The sequence below is a fragment of the Mizuhopecten yessoensis genome, unplaced genomic scaffold (genome assembly GCF_002113885.1).
Source record: "Mizuhopecten yessoensis strain PY_sf001 unplaced genomic scaffold, ASM211388v2 scaffold8537, whole genome shotgun sequence".
Lineage (NCBI taxonomy): Eukaryota > Metazoa > Mollusca > Bivalvia > Pectinida > Pectinidae > Mizuhopecten > Mizuhopecten yessoensis.
Genome location: NW_018407597.1, coordinates 549,741 through 565,233, shown reverse-complemented (window position 1 = coordinate 565,233; position 15,493 = coordinate 549,741). Strand labels below are relative to the sequence as shown.

General features: G+C 40.1%; 1 protein-coding gene across 3 annotated transcripts in view; it reads left to right on the top strand.

Moving 5' to 3' along the window:
• Positions 1 to 15,493, top strand: part of LOC110456129 (choline transporter-like protein 2) — a 72,252-nt gene that overhangs the window by 15,167 nt on the left and 41,592 nt on the right. The window contains exon 1 of one of the 3 annotated variants that reach the window (XM_021506693.1): positions 13,030 to 13,492. The exons of the other annotated variants lie outside the window; for them this stretch is intronic. Coding sequence (XP_021362368.1) covers positions 13,465 to 13,492 — 28 coding nt within the window. The 5' untranslated portion in view covers positions 13,030 to 13,464. Of the gene's footprint in view, positions 1 to 13,029; positions 13,493 to 15,493 lie in introns of those variants that run through there. 3 annotated transcript variants of the gene reach the window in all.

Here is a 15,493-nt window from a genome sequence, read left to right as displayed (position 1 = left end):
ATATTCAAGGTCACAGGGGTCAAATTTGTTTAAAATCTTTAAACAACCTCTTATGAATAACCATGGGTCCCAGGATGTTTATACTTTGCAAGTTGCATCCTGAGATGAAAGCCTATACAATGTGTTCAACATAATGACTTTGTTCGACTTTCAATCACAGGGGTGAAATGTTTAAAAAAAAAATAACAGGGTCTTTTGAATGAATTTTAATCATAAATACTGATATTTTGCCTGTAGCTTTATTTTAGATCACTTTTAAGGTTACAAGTGTGAGTTTTATACCAGGTGAGCGATGCAGGCCCATTTGGCCTCTTGTTTGTATATGCGATAAGATACAATTGCTCTAACCCATATCAGCCCTCGCCGTATCACACCCCAAAACCTGTATCAGCCCCCGCCGTATCACACCCCAAAACCTGTATCAGCCCGCAAAACCAATATCACACCCCTTTTGGAAAAAAAATTGTTTTTCAATATTTCAAAAATAAAAATAAATCATAAGATACAAATGTGGTAGTTTTTATTAGTAAGTATGTAATAAACAGAATAAAACACGCCTTTTTCCATATCACACCCAGTATCAACCCTCGACCAATATCAGCCCTTGGGCTGATATTGCAGTCTCGGGGTGATATTGGGTGTGATATGGAAAAAGGCATGTATTATTCTCTATTTATATAGGTTGAATATGAGCTTGAGCTGTGGAAAGTCTTTCCTTAATGTTGAGCTTAAAAACTTTACAGCTGTATCAATGGTAATGAAAAAAGAATTATCTCCATTAAAAAAGATTTCCGATGATTTAAATTTGTGTGCAGAGATTGGAGTAAATGCGGTAATTCATTGTTTATGTTTTGTCATAGTAATGGTCCTTATTTATAACATGAAGGCCAAATGTTTGCGATAGCCTTATGGTGCAGTACTGGTCTCTAGGAAGCGTTGATAGGGGATCCATTTCACTGCTGATATCCTACTGTTATCTACCTGGGTTTGGGCATACACAATGTCATTTCACACAACATTCCTACAGCATTGTAAGTTCTCATAGCTGTCGCCCAGGAGACAGACACAGCATGTTCCCACACTCAGGGACTCATTCAGATCCTGATATTTGCCTTTTATTGACAGGGGATATCAAATTATATTAAGGCTAAGCAATTTGATGAAGAAATTAAAACAACAATTGATAGATAACTATTCTGAATTCTGGTTGGTCTGTTAGTTGCTGAGATGCACTGTTTCTTCACCATTTTTCATAATCTCAAGCATATTGGAGATATAGTTAAAGGATAATTAAGTTTTTGAATTATTGGAACATTCATATTTTGTATATGTCTGTGTTGTCATGTCATGAAGTCTGAAATCCAAATTGATTTAACACAATTCACATATATGCCAAAAATTGATTATGTTTCAACTACCTTTAAAACTAGGTCTTCTATTGCAAACGTGTATATTTTATAGGGTTGTCCATAGTTACTCATTAGAAAAAGCATCATGACGATTGTAAAGATATTTATTATTAAATTGGAGTGATCATGGTCCAATTTGTAATGAGTGATTCACCATGTCCAAGAAATCATTGTTGAAAGAGTTATCTCCCTGGAATTTGGCTGTTTATTTGAAATAAGCTAATAAATTGTAGGACCTAATTATGAATTTAAGTGTTGACCAACACCAATCAAATGAAAGACGTTATAGACTAGTAATACACGAAAATTAGATAATTATAACTGCAAGTTATTATAGCTAAGAAAAATGCTCCCTTATATATGATCTATAGATAACAACCCTACTTTTTCAAAGTTGCAAATTGGAGACAGATAACATTTCTAATGCTTAAGAGTAGGAATATAAGTGAAGAAAATTGTAATTTGATATAATTTTATTTTCTCTTATCATCTAGATGTAATGTACTTAACATGCCCCTATATAGATATAATCTTGCCATTACACTCAACATAGAAGGATTGATCAGAGTAGGACTGTGAAGAAGTTTCTCAGTAAAGGACAGAGAATATAACTCATCTGTGAATGTTGTACAAAACGGAATTTATAATATATGTACAGACCTTTCAGAAAATGAATTCTCCATAATATTAATTTCCATAGTTTTCAGTTTTCAGACCCATGATCATTGTTAATACGTCACAGAATATGGAAAAAATGTACATCTAAATTTGCATGATGATAATGTCATTCTCAAACTGAAAATTATTAACTGCATGTTTAACTTTATTTGTGTCCACTTTTGTTCAGCTGTCGATTTCCTGGGCAAACAATAAGGAAGCAGTCTTGGTGCATTTTTTGTCACAATAATCCTGAATGATTGACAATGACAAGAAGTTATCACCCCATCACACAACATTGTTTGATAAGAAACCTTTCATTTTATTCATAGTCTTGTTTCAAAGTCAACTGATTGATCTATAGATTATAACATGTCAATGTAAGATAGCAAACCAGATCAGCAAACTTTGCAGGAGATGTTGTTTTCCGTTCCAGGAGGATCGAGTGTTGCAAAGAATTATATACTCTCGGCTGTAATTTAATCTATAAATTCTAAGGGAATTGATTTATATACATATGATTTTTTTGCATATGCATTTACATGATAATGTAGATTGATATCATACAGGTACAAATAGACATGCACATGAATCCCCCCCTCCCCCCCTACCCAGTTTCTCTTGTGTCATCTATGAACAATCATATTTTATACTTCCCAATCTCTGACATAACAATCAGTAACCTTTTTTTGATACTCTGGTAAAAGTCTGATCACCAGCCTATGGTGGGGACAAGAATTTCAGTAGAAATGCTCCAGAAGGGTAGAACTTTACCAACATTCAATAAAATTTAGAATTTATCCTGAAAATCAGGACTTTTACTGTACATTTGACATGCAACCTAAGTGTTGAGTTGAGAAAACAAGCAACACTTACATATCAAGTACTTGTACACTATTGAACTATTTAAATGAACATGACATGTAATGTAAGTCACAGTCATACAGATATGTTTATATCATATATCCATCCTCTACCAAAACCAATGTTGTACCTGTTGCTGGTCATTTAAAGGGAGGCCAACTCTGAAAGTTTTCTTCTGATTATTGCCCCTGAATTGACAGAACATTAATGTCATACCTTTGCGACAGATGTCGCTGACACAGACATGAAGTAACCTTTTACCAGGGAGTGTCCAATAAACAACACACTTTAAACTAAAAAACTGATCTTGGTTTATCTAGCTTCTTTATTATAACCACTCACTGAAGTAATGGCAGATAATGCTTGTCAGGGGTGGCTGGTTACATATATAGCTGAAAATATAAAACCTTATTGCTGCCCTGTTACATCAATATAGTTTGTAATGTTCTGTATTGATTTTGTACAGATGCTGCAGTGGGATATTTTTAAGTGTTTGACAAGGATATATGGATTATTAATATACCTGCAATATCCACAAGAGTGTTAATTATACATAACCAGGCACAATAGTACATACCGTGTACCTGTCTTCACCTTTTGTGGTATATACTTCAATTTCCTGTCGATTTATCTTACAACATGTTACATAACACTTAATTGATATTCTTCTAAAATGTTTGAATAAAACTTTTTCTTTTTTTACTTTGGTGATACATGAAGACTTTTTTTTATCAAACCAGACTATCTTGCACACAGGTAGAAAACATCCATCTACCTAGTTTAACTCATCAATATTCATTAAAGCTGTCAGTCCTTTTTGGAATCGGTTAAGACCTTCATCTCATCTATTATTTAATTCAATTTAATTCAGTTTATTGATTGTTCTTCAGGGTATTGCTGTAGATATCCGCAATTAGCCCAGGGGGCCAACACAGTATTTCTGACTCAAAGTAGGGGAACTGGCTTATTACAGGACAATGAAGTAGCATCCTTGGTATTTATACTGAACTGAAATGAATATGAGTGGGCTTATAACCTGTGAGGCATGGACATACTGTAGGATAAACAAAGTGCTTATCAATATAAGTGCATTAAGGTAGGGTTAATGTAATGGTGCATGATCCCAATTAGCTTTTGGAGGTCACAAGTTCCAATTCTGTTTAGCCAGTAATGCATTGCTCAACTCTGTTACTATTGGTGTTCAAGAAGATATACCCATGGAACGAACAGGTTAAAATGTAGCATATTTGAACTGGAATGAGTTTTTAGAATGACAATGATGAGCTTATGCCAAAGTAACTCAATTTTGTATAAATGGTGGGTGTGGCCTACCTGGGGGCAGAGGGGCGTGGCCAAATAATGGAAATAGAGGTAAAACCTTTAAAATCTTTCTTCTACCGTAGGGATAAAGGGATTTTATCCTAAACTAGTCTGGAGCATCCTTAGGCCAAGGGGACTCAATTTTGTATAAACGGTGGGCTGAGGGGCGGGGTCCAATAGGGGAAACATAGCAAATTATTCTTTATAATCCTACTTCTTCTCTAGGAATAAAAAGATTTGGTCCATATTTGGTGTGTAGTATCCTTGGGTAAAGGAGAACCAATTTTGTATAAACCGTGGGTCTGGCCCTCCCTGGGGGCTGAGGAGTGGTGCCCAATAGGGGAAATACAGCAAATTCTTTAAAATCCTTTTTTTTCTTCTGTAGGAATGAAAGGATTTGTTTCATATTTTGTCTGAAGCATCCTTGGGTGAAGGGTAACCAATTTTGTATAAACCGTTGGGGGGACTGAGGGGCTGGGACCAATAGCGGAAACATAGCCAATTATTCTTTAAAATCCTTCGTATTCTGTAGGAATAAAAGGATTTGTTTCATATTTTGTCTGAAGCATCCTTGGGTGAAGGGTAACCAATTTTGTATAAACCGTTGGGGGGCCTGAGGGGCTGGGCCCAATAGCGGAAACATAGCCAATTATTCTTTAAAATTCTTCGTATTCTGTTGGAATGAAAGGATTTGGTCCATATTTGGTGTGGAGCATCCTTGGGTAAAGAGGAATCAATTTTGTATAAACATGCAGTAAGTGTGTCTTCTCTGGGGGCAGAGGGGTGCCATACTAGGGGAAATAGAGCAAATTCTTCAAAATCCTTCTTCTTCTGTAGGAATGGCAGGATTTTGTCCAAATTTGGAATGAAGCACCCTTTGGTGAAGGGGAACCAACGTTGTATAAACAGTTGGCCTGACCCCCCTGGGGGCAGAGAAGTGGGCGCAATAAGGGATATTGAGGAATAGCTTTAATAACCTTTTTCTTCCGTTGGGATGAAGGTATTTTGACTAAATTTGAACAGTAGCATCATATTGGGAAGGGAAATCATTTTTTTNTTTTGTATAAATGGTGGGTCTGACCCCCCTGGGGCCTGAGGGGTGGGGCTAAATACGACCATTTCCAGGTGAGCGATACAAGCCCTCTGTGCCTCTTGTTTCCATGTGCAGAAGAACTGGACTAGATTGATTACAAGTGACTATATATATGAAGAATAGAGATGACGTGGTTTGAGACCTGAACTGTTTATAGAAGTGAAATTAAAGCATAACTGGATAAGGTTGATAACTGGTGACATAGTTATGAGCTAGCTGAGATGGCTAAAAACAATCCACATAGACTGCAAGGTCAATAAATCCCAGAAATAACTTTATCTTCAAGTTTGAAGAGTGTCAAGATACACTTGTGTAGTGAAACTGGACTGGGTCAGTTATGTTACATGATGGAATAGGATCCCTGTTTCATATGAAATTAAGTGATGGTTATTTATAACCTATCTTTACCAACATGAAATTAATATACACAATTCTCATCTAGCATTCGATAACACTATTAGAAATTGTATATAATAAAATATAGCAATGTTTATATCTAACATACTGAAGATCATGGTAGTGCATTGGTATACACTCTATGCATGCAACAGCTTGTAGGAGCTTGATAAGGCCAGTGTTTTAATTTCACCATTTGTCATGCTTAGCTGTAATTATATAATGCACCTTTCAGACACTTGGGACTTATATATCCTGTAATAAATTGCTAAATGCCTTTGAAGGGTTTGTGTACTATAGAATTGCACAAGCAGTATTTTAAAGCCTAACATATATTGGGAGTTGGGAGTGGGTTTTAATTCAGGGACTCTATAAAACAATACATACAGTGTTCCCCCATTAATTAGGGCCTCGTATCGGAGATACGGGTGCCCTATAGTAATCACTCTGTCTGTCTGTCTGTCCGTCCACAAATTCTGTTCCTGGCTGATAACTTTGGTATTTATTGACCGATGTTCATGAAACTTGGTCAAGATGTTCAGTTCATAAAAATACACATTGAGGTAAAAAATCAAGGTCAAAGGTCAAGGTCATTAGGTTCAAAGGTCAAGGTCAAATTTTTCACTGATGAACGTTTTGTTATGACATCATGAAGCAAAGTTGATCAGAATTAAACAAGGAGTCAACTGACCAAAGGTATAGGTCATCGGGTCAGGGGTCAAGGTCAAATTTTGTAGCTTTTCACTGGTGAACATTTCGCTATGACATTATGAAGCAAAATTGTTCGGAATCAAACAAAGAGACACACTGATGTAAAAGTCGAGGTCAAAGGTCAAGGTCATTAGATTCAAAGGTCAAGGTCAAATTTTTCACTGATGAACATTTTGTTATGATATCAAGAAGCAAAGTTGGTCGGAATTAAAGAATAAGTCAACTGACCAAAGTTCAGGGTCACTAGGTTAATGGTCAAGGTCATTTGGGTCCAAAGGTCAAAGACAAAGTGGATCTCTGACTTTGATCCTGGCTCTTGATGTAGGAGGTATATAAGGTGAAATAAAACAAATCTAACAAAGATAACAAATGAGTATTGCACCGGTATTTACATTTCTGTTTCAGCAAATATGTCGGTGGAAGGAAACAAGACTCACATCATAGTACACGTAAAATGTATATTTTGCTTCCTTACGATTCTTTTTGAAGTCCAAATGTCAAACGTCAAGCTCAGCTATATGGGCAGATTGCTTCTTGATGATTATGGGGGATATATTGCCACAAGACGGGGCCCTTACTGACCTGTCAGTGTTCTAGTTAATCCCAAAATGACGGTTATTTTACCCCCATAACAGTTAGTGTACCATTTTTCAAGAACTCTCCTTTATAACTAAGGATCTTGAGATAGAGTTTGGATCTAAAATCTAAAAGTAGTCATGGATGGACTCTAAGAAGGATATTGGTGTCACCATAGATGATAAACTAACATTCGATAAACATATCTGTGAAAAGGTTAACAAAGCAAATTTGATCATGGGAGTTTTGCGGAGGACAATGGAGTACATAAACCCACACAGTGTCAAACTGTTATACACAGCTTTAGCCAGACCTCATCTTGAATATGCTGTTCAAGTCTGGTGCCCACATTTAGAAAAACATGTAGCAACAATCGAGAATGTTCAACGTTGAGCAACAAAACAAATACCAGGTCTTTCTCATCTGTCTTATACGGAACGTTTGCAAAAACTCTCACTACCAACGTTAGCATATAGGTGATCACGTGGTGACATGATAGAGGCATATAAAATAATTTACGGGAAATATGACAGAGAAGTCGCACACTTGTGTTCGGTCAACGAAGGGTCAAGCACACATGGACATAACTTTAAGATATATAAATGGTTTTCAAGGTTGGATGTGAGGAAATATTCTTTCACACAGAGAATTGTAGATATGTGGAATAGCCTTCCATTTAATGTTGTAAATGCAATTTCTATTTCAAAATACGTTACCACAGTCATTATAATGCATATTCCAACCTTACTTGGCTCTTTACATACGTAAATAAAGTTTTTTTCCCCCCATGGGGAACCCCTGGAAAACCCACCAATCAGACGGCAGTATTCACGCACGTGATCAGACACGAAGCCAATCATGCTTCCCACTTCATAATTCCTTCAGCCTTCCGTGTTTACGGACGTGTTTTGGTTTCTTACTACAGGATTCCAACTGCTACTGGCGTTGTTTGCACCGATATATTGTATCCTTTATACTATATTGCTTTATTTTGTTTTAATTTAGCGTTTTGCTTTATTTTGCGCCGTTTTGCGACCAGGCTCAGGCCACGTGTTCGCGTTTGACGGTTTGTTTACTTTGAGATGGAGACTCCTCCTTCTCAAAGACGCTGTCCTGGGGGTCATTTATTTGAGGCTTCCGACCCCCACCCTTACTGTCCTAGCTGTCGGTCTTGCTCTCTGGAGCAGCCCTGTGGCATTTGCCGTGCCTGGCAGCCGACTCCTGCAGGTAAGTCGGGTAGGAGGGGTAGGGGTGGGGCGAGGGCTAAGGCTAGGCCAAAGCCCTCAGAGGATGTTGTTGTCGGAGACCAGCCCCCGGCAGTTTTGTCGGCTCCCGGGGCTCCCTGCATCCCCTGGCGTGGTGATAGCGTCTAGCACGCCGTCCACCACTGGGCAGCACTTGCTGCCCGGTCCAGTGGTAAGTGATGCCTTGACTGAATTTTACGGTGGTGTGAGCACTGGTGTAAAAACCTTTGCTCCCAGCTCTATCCCTTGTGCCTCCTCCCCGGGTTTTCCTATGGTAGGTGCCAGCGCGGCTGCGTTTGGTTTTGATGGTGCACGCTGCTCCCCTGTTGGGGCTTGTTTTACTGGCCCTACAGGTTTTGGCCCAGCTGTAGGTCAGTCTGGGTGGAGTAGGTTAGGTCAGCCAGGTGTGGCTAATGGCGGTGGGTGTGTAGGTGGCCCTAAGTTCACTACCCCGCCCCCCCAAACCGGTCCTGCCTCAGGTTGGTGGCTCTGTTCCAGGGTCCTCCCTGGTTTATCCCACCTATTTGCAGGGTGGGAATGGAGCTCATTGGGGTCAACAGGCTCCTTTTTATGCTCCGCCCCAACCATCAACCGCCTATGGGCAGTCTTGGGGTTTCTCTCAGCAGGGGGCTTTTCCGGCCGCTCCCCATCCACCCCAGGGTGGTATGGGGTTCCAGCCTGGATATGCCCCCGCCTTCTTGCCTGCGCTGATGGGTCCTCCCCCATCCATCCGCCACCGAGCCGTTCGCGTAAGCGTTCGCGCTCCCGGCCAGCTTCTGCTGCCGGTTCTGTGAGGCAGAGACCGCGTGATGCTAGGGCTGCTGGTCTTGCTGCGTTGTCTCAAGCTCCTATTTTGGAGTTCGAGTCTACCAATAACTTCCGCTGTCGTGTGTCAACTCCTACCTTGCAGCAGGTTCCAGGGTCTTTTTATCCTGCTACTGCTGTCTCTCAGGGACTATCGCTTGCCCCGATAGTTCCTTCGGGTAGGTCACGGTCTCTCTCCCCTCCTCGCACCCCTTCCTTTGGAGGGTGACGTTGATGGAGGTGGATTCGGTGGGTACCTCTCCTAGTGATGAGAGGGATGTTCTTCGGGGCTCTGCCGGTTGCTCCAATTTTACGGAGACTCTGGATGAGGATAGAGTTGGCGAGTTTTCTGACTCTGATTTGGAGTCGTTGGATTAGTCTGGGTTGAACTCGGAAGGCCCTAATCCGATGTTTACAAATCCCGGCCCCGAGATGCTGATCCGGTGCCTCTAGAGGTTTCGCCTTGTTTCGCACTTTACGTGCAGAAGTTATGAAGCTTCTGGGGGACAGGGTTTGCCCACGCCCTTCCTCGGATTCGGCCATCCCGGAGCCCACTTCGCTCCTTCAGAGCATGTTGCCTCCCCTAGCATCTGCCTCCTCGGCCTCTGCTAGGTCTCTTGCGGAGGGACGAGGCATTGCTTCGTCCCTCGTTCAGGTCAACGCTTTATTAAAGCAGAAGGTGAGCAAGGCTGGCAAGCCTTTTTCCCTCTCTGCTTTACAGGTCGTGGTTGCTGATATCGCAGATTTAGCTGCAGATACGTACCGCATCCACGACCCAGTCTTGGCCCCTAATTCCGTTTCCCTTGAGAGGGATCTGGAAAAGTGGCCGGGACGCTGTGTTGACCAGGTTGTGATGGGGCCTAGGGAGCACTCTAAGTTGGAGCGTCTCCTTAGGCTGGCTCTCCATGTTCTGTCCTATGCAGACTGGTTTACTTCTGCGTTGCTGGCTGCAAGCTGCAAGTCGGTGGGGCAGCTCCCCAGCAAGGTTGGACTGATGGAGCGCCTCAGCCAGGCAATTTGCAAGGCACATCTTGATGCGATGGCCCTACTGTCGGCTGCCATGTCACACCTTGTTGTTGCCCACCGGTTGTCGGTCCTTTCTGGACTGCCAGTCGGCGATTCCTATCGGGCTACCCTTTTGGAGGCTCCCTTGACTGGCGAGGATTTGTTTGCGGGGTCCTTCCCTCAGTGCATTCTGAGATGAGGTTGGACCCGTTCGCGTCTGAGGATGCACGCCACAATTCTGCAGGCAAGGGTGCTAGCAGGAAGAGGCTTCTGGCTCCTCCAGGGGTAGGAGGAAGAAGGCAAAGACGGCTGCTTTTCAGCAGCAGCCTGCCCCTCAAACTTCGCTCCGGCGGAACGTCGGAAATCTTTCTTCCACGGTAGGGGTTCCCATAGGGGTCGAGGCAAAGCCAAATTTTTCAGAAGTAGGAAGGGTTCCTGACTCTTCCTTGCCCTTGGTAACTCCTTGTCCACTGTCTGTCGCCGCCCCAACGCCCTTGGGCGTGTGAGGCTCCGCCGATGTGGTTTGGGAAGGGCTAAATTGGCCCCTTCCGGACTTGCCAGTAGGCGGTCGGCTGTCCTATTTCGTTCCTCAGTGGAAGGAAATCACATCAGACAGTTGGGCCCTAGGGGTTGTGTCCAAGGGTCTCTGCATCCCGCTCCTTCGGGATCCACCTCTGGCGCGAGAGCCCATCTTTTTCCCTTCTCCTTCTGATCTGGGAAAGGTGGAGGCTCTCAGGTTGGAGGTTCAGGCCATGATCGCGAAGGGCGCGATCGTGGAACTTTCACCGGACCTGTGGTCTCCAGTGTTTTATTCCCGGGTCTTCCTCATGAAGAAGAAGTCCGGTGCCTGGAGGCGTCGATTCCCCGCACTTCCAGATGGAAACGCCATGACGCATCATTGCGTCAGTGTGTCCAGGGATGTAGGCTACGTCCATCGATCTGAAGGATGCTTACTTTCACATCCCGGTCAGGAGGTCGGCCAGGAAGTTTCTCTACGGCCCCGTTGGTTTTCACCAATTTGTTGCAGGTAGTAGTGGGGCACCTCCACAGTCACGGGGTAGATGCACATGCACATCTACTTCGACGACTCCCTGTTGCTCCAAGAGGATCCAGTTATCCTGTCCTGGAGCACGACCTCGGTTCAGGGCGTTCTGTGCCGCCTAGGGTTCATCCCTTCCAGGGAGAAGTCGGAGGTTCTCCCCTCCCAGGATTTTGTTTTCCTCGGTTATCGGTTCAGAACCGATCTGGGGTTTGTCCTTCCACCAACGTTCAAGTTTGAGAAGGTCTCTCTGTTGGTCTCCGTTCTGGTCGGTGTGGAGCGGATTCAGGTTCGATGGTTCCTTCAGTTCCTCGGTTACCTAAATTCACTGGCGGATGTGGTTCCCTTGGGTCGGCTTCACATCCGTCCGCTCCAGCTGTTCCTTCTGTCAGTTTGGTCTCCGGTGTCTAGGCAGTGGGATGTGTACATTCCTCTGCCGGAGTCGGTGAAGGAATCAGCTCGTTGGTGGACTCTCGAGAGCATTGTCTTGGCAGGAGTTCCTCTGGTTCGGGCATCTCCTGCTATGACACTTTACACCGACGCGTCTGATTGGTGGGTTTTCTAGGGGTTCCTCATGGCGGGAAAAAATCTTTATTTACGTATGTAAAGAGCCAAGTAAGGTTGGAATATGCATTATAATACTGTGGTAAGTATTTATAATAGAAATTGGTTTCACAAGAGAAACCTCAATTCAGTTAAACAATATGAGTACAAACTTGATGAACATTGGAAAAACCAGCCACAAAAGTATTGTTTCAAAGAAAAAATCAAGCTGTGAACTTTAAAATTATAATTTAGTATACTGCGAACTGACAATCAAAAGATTGTCAATCCTGTACATATTTCATGTATATTGTCAGAATAAATCTGTGTATCTATGTATAAAAGACTATAAAATACAATACATCTGTTCACCTAAACTTGATTCATTAACAGTCATCTTGATATATTTAACTTTTTATACGACCGTCACATTTGACGGTAGTATTATGGTATGGCGTTGTCCGTCCATCCGGCGTAAACTTTGTTTGTCCGACAATCTCCTCCTACATTTTTCGACCGATCTCTTTGAAACTTGGTATACATGATAATTATGATATGAAGTTGTTTCTCCCATAAAAGAATTTCAATTCGACAATTCTACCAAAAGTTATTGCCCTTTGTTCATTTCAGTCTTAGGTTTTTCTCTGGAAATCTCCTCCTACATTTTTCAACTGATCTCTTTGAGACTTGGTATACTTTATAATCATGATATATGGTTGTGTCTCCCTTAAAAGAATTTTGATTCGACGATTTTTGCAAAATTTATTGCCTTTTGTTCATTTCTGTATTTGATTTTTTGTCTGAAAATTTTCTCCTACATTTTTTATAGCATATCAGCTAACCAATCTTAGAATGATGCAGATCTTATTTCAATGTAAGAAAGTATATAACACTATATAGCATTCAACGGACATATTTTGTTCCGCCCCGCGGTACTCCTGTTTTTCTACATGCAGTATTTAATCAGCTAATATTTTACTTTCAGTGACTAGCCAAATTAATTTTATGTTTAAATACAAGTTATCTCATGGTAATATAATTATTTTTTTACACATTCAAAATTAAATCCCTTCAAGTATTTATTTGTTATTTCTTATGAATGATTGAGGTCACATTGCTCTCTTCATCAACAGTTTATTCCTAATCCTTTAAATCTATTCATCCTCATTCATTCAATCAATCATTCATTTGTGATTTAAAAAATAATAATTTTGCAATGAATACTTTGATAAACTTGCATTAGCTTTACAATATTTATTGCCAGTACTATATTTATGCTAGATTTCCCTGTGGTGGGCCTCTATAGATAATCAATGAAAGGTATTGTATGGTGAGTTCCCTTGATTGGGTTTGGTATACCGGTATACATGTACACAGGATGATGGGAGGAAACTTAGTCCATTGTTATAAGCTCACTGCCTGACATAAGGCAACAAAATGTCAGACTCTGCATCTCAAATAACCCACGCACCGGATCATGGTGACAGTGACAGGATTTAAGGACGTATTCTGTGATTTCTCACAAATTGTATGAATGATTTGTAATATACAGGTAAAAATGGTATGTTACATTACCTGATATGCAAGACATGTTAATACAAAGTTTCGATACCTGTGTGTAAAGTCTGTACTGTTGTCCATACCAGGCAACTGGATTCATAGTGCAATAGTTATATATATGTGCAGTTTAATGGATTTATTCATTTCTGTACATGAAATGTGTTGACAGTAATAATCGGCCTGGAGCTTTAAGTTTAACTTGTATTGACCGTTAATTGAAGACATCTTCATCGTCTGCCAACCATGTCCAATAAAGTGGAACCGCTGGAGTGTAAGTATAGCAATTAATCTGACAGACCTGATGTTGGCAATGATTGTATCACCTGTACATGTATAGCTGTATTGTACGTGTGATACCTGTGTCCGGGAGATACAAGTATGCCATTCCTTGTCATGTTTGCATGTTAGAACCAATACATGTGTAACATTTCTACATTGATGGATTAACGATTGGGTGAATGCATGACTAGACATGGTTTATAAGGACTTCAAACATTGCAAAGTTTCAAATTTCTCAAAATTGAACCCAATTCATGAATTGAACTACTAATATAATAGTGACATCTGTTGAACAAGATGTGCCATCAATGCATGTATTCAAGGTAGTTGTTGGCATTGTTTAAAAATAAAAATATTACATCATACCGATTTTATAAAAAAAATCCAATGCAATCAACTTCTAAAATAAAAGTAAAATCAATTTTCATGACAATGTGGGATGACTCATAACATTGCCAATAGATAGTGGATTTAAAAAAAGTATCTGTCATATTTCAAAACTTTAATTACTTTTCTATATTATACCCCATAAAGAGGTAATTTAATCATTATGTAAGACAGGTACAAACATATTTCTCGCGTTCCAATGATTTTGTGCAATTTTACATGTGTGGATTATACCTTGTGATAAAGCCCTGTTTATAAAAATCCATATTTAAATATCGCACTAAAATTAAGGTACAATGAAGGTAATCAATTATTTATTTGATGTATCTTTTGTAACAAGTTAACTAAAACATTTTGAATGGTGGGTGCATGGTACTAATTTTAGGCAAAAATAGTGAAAATGAAATAGGTCACCTAAGGTTAGACTGTTTCATACACATGGGCATGTTTGTATCACTCTAGAGTTTTGCATGACATGTATGTTTACCTGTTTGTCATACTCGCATGTACAAACAGGTGTCAGTGTGATAACTCAATTTAGTTTTGTTAGCCAGGAATATTTTTTAACTACCTGAAATGATATGTTTCGATATATATATATTAAAATAATATCAAGGGATTGTTAAATAGATATATGTTGATTTATCCCCAGGTTTTATCAGGTAATGATGCCCCAAACAGTGTGTAAATCATTGTGATATTCCTAGACATATACAGCCATACTTTGTCCAGTGAAATATTTACATTATAAAAGGATTATGGCAACTTCAAGGGAGGCATTTAATGGTTTATGATACACAGTTGATTCATCAGCTGTCATTATAATTCTGGTATTTGACAATAATTTGACTGATTATTGGCTTTAGTTGTCTCCTTCCTATGTATGAACATTGAATTATACTATGTGCAAATACATCTGTGCAATGTTATTTATGAGCATACAAATATTTATTAAAGATGTATGCTCTGTTCACATGGAACCATGCTAAAGTTAACCTCTGAAGGTCAGAAGTAATATCTTGTCCATCACAAGCTGCATCTAAAGCATCAATAACAAGGAGATTTTTTTTAGATTATTCTTTTATCAATATTTGATAGTGTTATTAGTTTCATAAAATATCGTACAGTCAAAATTAGCATGTATTGTAAGTGCTTTGTGACCGCAAAACCATTTTCATGATACTGCATTATGGAATATCCAAAATTCATGACATATGAGGTAGACATTTTCACTTCATATCCTGTCATTGTTACTGAATATTATTTGAAAATAATGAACAGATCTGGTTATAATTTTCATCTGGTATGATTAAGGTGAAGACAAAATCTGGTCAGTTGATTTCTAATATGTATCTCAAATTCCTAGAAAGGAAAAGTGTAAAATTTTCCAGTTTCATTTGTTGTTAATTTACTGTGATCAAAATTGATTTTCCATGAAGCATTCAGGAAATTACAGTTGCCAGGGGGATGACACAAGGAGTGTCCCCATGTGTATTGATCCACCCGTAATTGTGTGATATCTACCTGTGTATGACTTGGCAGGACTGACCAAGCAACCATTGTTATTTCTGCGTGATGTGTTCCCTTAATGACTAGATAATATATA